At 46.0% G+C, this 6,517-nt stretch overlaps 1 protein-coding gene across 1 annotated transcript; it reads right to left on the reverse strand.

Annotated features, from left to right (window-relative positions):
- Positions 1-1,201: 1,201 nt before the first annotated feature.
- LOC120747663 (olfactory receptor 14I1-like) lies at positions 1,202-6,067 on the reverse strand. The gene is made up of 4 exons (XM_040053687.2): positions 5,980-6,067; positions 5,281-5,600; positions 4,710-4,949; positions 1,202-1,252 (listed from the first exon to the last, which is right to left on the reverse strand). The coding sequence occupies exons 1-4, from the start codon at positions 6,017-6,019 to the stop codon at positions 1,202-1,204; spliced, it is 651 nt and encodes a 216-aa protein (XP_039909621.2). The 5' UTR covers positions 6,020-6,067.
- Positions 6,068-6,517: the final 450 nt, after the last annotated feature.

A 6,517-nucleotide genomic window follows, 5' to 3' on the forward strand; every position in this document is an offset into this window, starting at 1 on the left:
TGCTCCATATTCAATCCCCTCTCAGTTGCCAGCTTCTCAATCTGATTCATCTGCCGGTGGTCATAAAGTTTGGACTGGGAATCAGCTTGCAGCAGATCTCATTAATTACAGTAAAAAGTATGGACCTGTAAAAACCCCAGAGGACACTTCTACTAGGCTTTCCCAAGGGTACAAACATTCCCTCACCCTAGCTCAGGATGCCCAAGAGTTAGAAAATATACCCATAGCTCACAATGTAGCTGTCTATCAATACATTGATGATATCTTTGTGGGAGGAGATGAAATAGAAGTGGGAGATGTCCAACAGAAAATAATCTCTCACTTAGAAAGTCTTAATTTGCAGGTTACCTCAGAGAAAATTCAAAAACCTTCTCAGGAAGTGAAGCTTTTGGGAATTTGGTGGAAGGAAGCTATGACCTGTTTTCCACCGGATACCCTAAACTCTTTAGATCAGATTAAAATGCCTGAATCCAGGAAAGATCTTCAGCAAGCTCTAGGACTATTAGTGTTCTGGAGAAAACACATTCCAGATTTCTCAATAATTGCTAGGCCCCTTTATGGTTTGCTGAGGAAAGGGGTGAAATGGGATTGGATCCCTTCTCAGGAGGAAGCAATGCACTTGCTGATTTTTGAAGTGACAGCTCATCAAGCCCTGGGCCATATTCACCCTACAGACCCTTTCCAGGTAGAATGGGGATTTGCCTCCTCAGGGCTATCTGTACACATATGGCAGCATGGTCCTGAGGGTCTGATGAGATCTGCTGGTTTTTATTCCTGTGATTTCAAAGATGCTGAAAAAAGATATACTACCTGGGAAAAAGGATTGTTTGTGGTTAGCTTAGCTCTCAAAGAAGTGGAGAAGGTTGGACAACAACAACCAGTTGTCTTGAGAGGCCCTTTTGAAGTTATTAAAACAATCACTACTGGGATCCCCCCACCTGATGGGGTGGTCCAGGGGGCCTCAGTAAGAAAGTGGTATGCTCAGATTGAACATTACTGTAACATCTTCTCAATAACTGAAGAAGCTGTGAAAGGTGTGAATGATAAATGGGTGGTAAGTGGGTGCCACAAAATCACTGCTTTTTGCCCTACACCTCCAAGCATAATTCCCTCACCACAGGGACCTGATGATCCTAAGCATCCTGCACATGACCCTGGACAACCTGCTCTGGTGGACCTCCTTACTGTAGGGGCAGTACCCCTAGTGCTGAAAATCCCTCTGAATAATTATGCATGTATAGTCTTTGATGCCCTAGGGAAAGAGCATCAGAAAAATTACATGCTGGACAATTCCATCATTCTAATTTTCTGCCTCTTAGTGGCAGATCTTGTTGTGTTTGCTTTTCACAGGAGAACTCCGAGGGACATTAAAGATCATCTGAACCATGATAAGACTAGCGATACTTTTCTGTATCCTAGCACAACCCAATGGCCAGAATTTTTCAGAATGGCCTTGGTCCCAAGCTTTTGTTCACTGTACCGGATCCATGGGAAATGTGGAAAATTTAAACCTGTCAACTCTTGTTATGCATGAAAATCAGATATATACACTAGGCAGGAATGGGAAAACCAAAAAACCTGGCAGCTTCCAGGGATAGTGGGGAAAAAATTAGTATAGGGTGCCGAATGATTAATGGAACCACCTATAGTAAAGCAATCTCAATCAGTGTTCGGACAAAGAGGTCTGCACGCATCCAAGCATACAGGACTGTTGGAACAATTTCACACTGCCACAAACCGTAGAAGTAGTTTGTCTTTGGATCAAAAATACTGAAGGGCTTTCTTTCAAGTTTAAAATAAATATCACAGCCCAGTCTACTACAGCTCATACCTCCACCACTCCAACCCAACCACTGGTTATGCTTAGCCCCAGACGTTAAGAGACATAACTGGTGTTATGGGAACAGGATTGGAAATTCTAAATACTATTAATGAATAAATTGGCTGCCACAACTAGAGATTTGACTAAATTACAACAACCACTGCAGTTGTCCTTATTGGCTTTGGGAACACATCAGTGGTTGTTATCAAACATATTACCAAATTGGGAAAAGGTAAATGTAAAAGCTACACAAAACAATGTTTCTTTGGCCCTCAGCTGTACCCAGGCTCAACTGTGGATGCAGTCAGTTGCTGCCTCTATTATAAGAGAAGGTGAAGAAGGCACTTTTCCTACTGAAATTCGGAAAATAATTTGGGACAATGCCACTGACTTCGAAAGAGAATTCCAATCCTGGTGGACTTAGTAAATTTTACTTACAACCCCCTTACAAACACGGCTACCGCTTTTGTATTAACCACAAGTAATGCTTCAGTACATTTGATATTCCCTATCATTGCATTAGGATTGAATTATGATGGAGCTATTCTCTATCCTTCCGAGCATAGGGAATGGGCCCGTCAAATTGGTGAGAAATGGCAAACTGTTAACTTAGAATCCTGTATTGTCCGAGAACAACAAGGGTTTATCTGTGAAAGTAATGCAGTTATAGCTCAAGATATTTGTTTGGATACAGAGCAAAATATCTGTCATTTTGAAATTCATCCCAACGAGGCCCCTGGAACAGTCCTTATATATATAGGTAATGGTTGTGCATGCTTTAGAACTATTTGTGATATGGTATTTGTAGAAAACATAGTAGTAGACACTAAAAATCATTCAAATTTCTGTGCTTGCAATTTTACTAAGATTACAGGATGTGATTTCTCTTATAAAGCTCCAGTTACTTCTCATTACCTTTTGCAATCGAATTATACATTGATTCACAAACTATCACCTACTCCCATTGGAATGAACCTTACTTTGGTAAAGCAATTGTTGCTTCACCAGGACTTAATAGAAATTTTGGAAAAGATCAAGAAAGATGGGCAGAAAACCCTGATAACTGTTCATCATAATGTGAAAGAAATACATCGTGTTATAGAAAGGGTAAGAAAAGATGTTGAGCACAGGTGGTGGGATACTCTTTTTGGTTGGTCACCTACTGCCACAAGTGCCTTGAACAAATTGTGTCATCCCATCATTGTCCTTTTGATTTTAGTTCTAATTGGTTTTCTTTTCTCAGCAATCTTATTCATTATGAACTGGAGAATGATGAAACGGTTAACACGGTTGACGTCCATAATTAATGCTCATAACCTGGCAGATATCCTCTCCCCTATGGACATCCCCAAGACTATTGACACAAGGCGATTATAAAATTTGAATGTATATTTTGAAATTATTTCCTTTTGTAATCTTGTGAAAATTACCTTTGATTTTTGTGATTTGTTATGAAAAAAATGATTTTAATTACTACTGATTGTTATTATTGTTTTGATTAATTGTGATTTGTTTGATAATCTGAATTAATATTACTGTTTCCTTTTCCTTTCCTACTTTTCCTTTTACTTCTTTTTCTCCCTCTCCCTCTCTACATACTACCTCTGTTTCTCGAGATATACTACCAACGTTGACGAGTCCTGAAGACTTCGCAACGCCACTACAGAACCCTGCTGAAGAAGATCTCTTGAAGACAATCGTGAGTCACGGGGTGATGTAAGAGTCTGCCTGAAGTTCCCCTCATTTGCCTCACGATCGTCATAAGGATCCTGAGGACCCCACTGCAGTTCTGGCCTGCTCGAGGTGGATGCTTGCCAATCATCTGCGGGTGCATTTTCCTGTGTCACCATGCCACGGTACACGGGCTTTGAGCAGTGTAATGGTAGTTCTGTACCTGAAGATTACATCTGCTTCACGGTCCCTGCTTCATGACAATAGCCTATGAATTTCCCCACCTCTTGGCCAAGGGAACTTTCTGGGGTAACTTTGGTGGTCCCCCACAGAAAATCCTTCATCTGCTTTGCAACCACCGTGACAGACAGAGATCAAAACCCCCTTCCAAGGACTGAGATTGAGACCCCTATATAAAGCCCCTCTCAAGGACTGAGACATGAGACCCCTGCAACCCTAATTCAGGGGATGGGGGCTGACTTAACTGAAGCGAGATGTTTGCCTGGAGGCGTGATCGTTGGACCAAGAAGACAATGGCTCCCGTTTACTGCTAAGAACATGGACTACCTGCTCCCCCCTCGATGGCTTCAATAGATTTACCTGTTCCCCCCCGTGATTGAGGACTATAATAAAAACCCCTGAGTTAACCAGAGATTTTGAGAGAGAGACTCTCCCCGACGTGACAGGTGGACCCATCGACTGGACCACGAGGACTCCGTCTCCACGTTTGGTAGCTATATCCCCCCTTTCCTCTATCTCTTTCTCTATCTCCTTCTCTATCTCCTTCTCTCACTCTTAATCCCTCTATGGCATTTGCTATGGTCAATCAATAAAGGGTGCATTTGTTTTAATGCTGAAATCCCCTCTGTGTTGTGTTTTGCACTCTGAGATCAGTAAACGAACCATCACGACCCCCGCTTGTACGAGCAGATCGTGACACCATGACAGAGATCCTTGAGTTCATTTAAAGCCACCAGGAGTGCAGCCCCTCATTGATGGAGTTTGTGGCCACAGGGAAGGTGGAGAGAAACAAAATGAGAAATGGCAAAAGAAATTCCCTTTCTTTGTGGACAATATTAAAAAAGTAAAACAAGGAAAAGAGCCTCCAAAATGAAACCAACAGGAACTATCAAAGATTGCTTTTATTAAAAGTGATTTTCAGAAATTGGCCAGCAGTTTCATGTCCCTGACACCATCCAGTCATCAGTCTCCAGACTGCAGCCTTGATCTCCTGGTTCCTCAGGCTGTAGATGAGGGGGTTCAGGGCTGGAGGCACCACAGAGTACAGAATTGACACTGTCAGATCCAGGGATGGGGAGTTGATGGAGGGAGGCTTCAGGTGAGCAAATGCTGCAGTGCTGAGGAACAGGGAGAGCACGGCCAGGTGAGGGAGGCAGGTGGAAAAGGCTTTGTGCTGTCCCTGCTCAGAGGGGATCCTCAGCACAGCCCTGAAGAACTGCACGTAGGAGAAAACAATGAACACAAAACAACTGAGTCCTAAACAGGCACTAACAGCAATGAGCCCAAGTTCCCTGAGGTAGGAGTGTGAGCAGGAGAGCTTGAGGATCTGGGGGATTTCACAGAACAAGCAGGGAAAATGTATTGGCCGTGTGCAGCAGTGAATAGAGAAAGGCACTGGCCCAGGCAGCTGCTGCCGTGTGGGCACAAGCTCTGCTGCCCAGGAGGGTCCCGTAGTGCAGGGCTTTGCAGATGGACACGTAGCTGTCATAGCTCATGATGGTCAGGAGGGAATACTCTGCTCCAAAAAAGAAGAAAATCAGAAATACCTGTGTAGCACATTCTGCATAGGAGATGGTCCTGGTGTCCCAGAGGGAATTGTGCATGGCTTTGGGGACAGTGGTGCAGATGGAGCCCAGGTCAGTGAGGGCCAGGTTGAGCAGGAAGAAGAACATGGGCGTGTGCAGGTGGTGGCCGCAGGCTGCGGCGCTGATGATGAGGCCGCTGCCCAGGAGGGCAGCCAGGGAGATGCCCAGGAAGAGGCAGAAGTGCAGGAGCTGCAGCTGCCACGTGTCTGCCAGTGCCAGCAGGAGGAAGTGGCTGATGGAGCTGCTGCTGTTGGACATTTGCTGTGGCTGCACATGGGGACCTGTTCATGGGTAAAGGACAGTGACAAGTCAGCAGAGGCTGCTTTGAGCCAAACCTGGGCCATTCCCTGTAGACTGTGACTGTGACTCTCCCACCCTTGTTCCTGCTCTGGAAAAACCTTCACCCAGGTCCCTGCCTGAGCTCCAGTTGTGCTGTCTGAGTGTGCCAGGAGCAGCCAGGCCTGTGCGTGGGGGCTCTCCAGGAGCCATCCCTGCCCTGCTGCCCTGGGTTTGTGGCCATGTGGCAGAGGGACAAGGCTGGATCTTCAGGATTTGTCAGGGGCATCACTCCTAATGCAGACAGGCTTGTTAGCATCTGCACTCCAAAGTCCAAAGGACATGGATGCCAGGGAGGAGGTGTAGGGACTTTTTTCTACCCACACGTCATTCCTGGTTCTCTGAGGCCAGAAATCCCCAGCATTTCTGCTGCACTCAGAGTTTGCCACTGAGATATGTGAGAGGCAAAGGATTCCCTGTGGCTCAGGGAAGGTGAGGGCCTGGATGGGCTTGTTCTCAGCTGCCCTGGGTTTGCAGCTTTGGCTGCAATCAGAGCACAATCACACTCCCGTGTCACCCTGGAATAAACCAGACCCTGCCCAGAGCAGAGAGATCCCTGAATGTCTCAGCCTCTCCAAAGGTCTCTCAGCAAGGGCTCAGCACCCCTTTCTGCCAAGGACACTCACGGCTCCCTTGGCAAACCCACAGCATTTCCTCAGCTCTGGCATCTCTGCACTTCCCCGTGGGACATTCAGGGAATTCCCAGAGGCTCTGCACAGATTTGCAGCCAGGAGGGCAGCTCAGAGCTTGGAAGGACACAGCAAGGAGATCCCCGGGTGTGCCCATGATGGGATGTCAGGGAGGGGGCTCAGCTCATTCCCCTTTGCCATGGACTCCTCTGCCCACAGCCCCACAGGTCCCA

The sequence above is a fragment of the Hirundo rustica genome, unplaced genomic scaffold (genome assembly GCF_015227805.2).
Source record: "Hirundo rustica isolate bHirRus1 unplaced genomic scaffold, bHirRus1.pri.v3 scaffold_140_arrow_ctg1, whole genome shotgun sequence".
Taxonomy (NCBI): Eukaryota; Metazoa; Chordata; class Aves; order Passeriformes; family Hirundinidae; genus Hirundo; species Hirundo rustica.

What these genes read in the sequence shown, in the direction of transcription:
- LOC120747663 (XM_040053687.2), bottom strand. Translation starts at nt 6,019, where the DNA reads ATGCTGGGGATTTCTGGCCTCAGAGAACCAGGAATGACGT. An exon ending in CAGAGAACCAGGAATGACGT is followed by an intron (nt 5,601 to 5,979) that starts GTGGGTAGAAAA and finishes ACCCATGAACAG; the next exon opens with GTCCCCATGTGCAGCCACAG. An exon ending in ACCAGGAGATCAAGGCTGCA is followed by an intron (nt 1,253 to 4,709) that starts GTCTGGAGACTG and finishes CTCTTTCCCTAG; the next exon opens with GGCATCAAAGACTATACATG.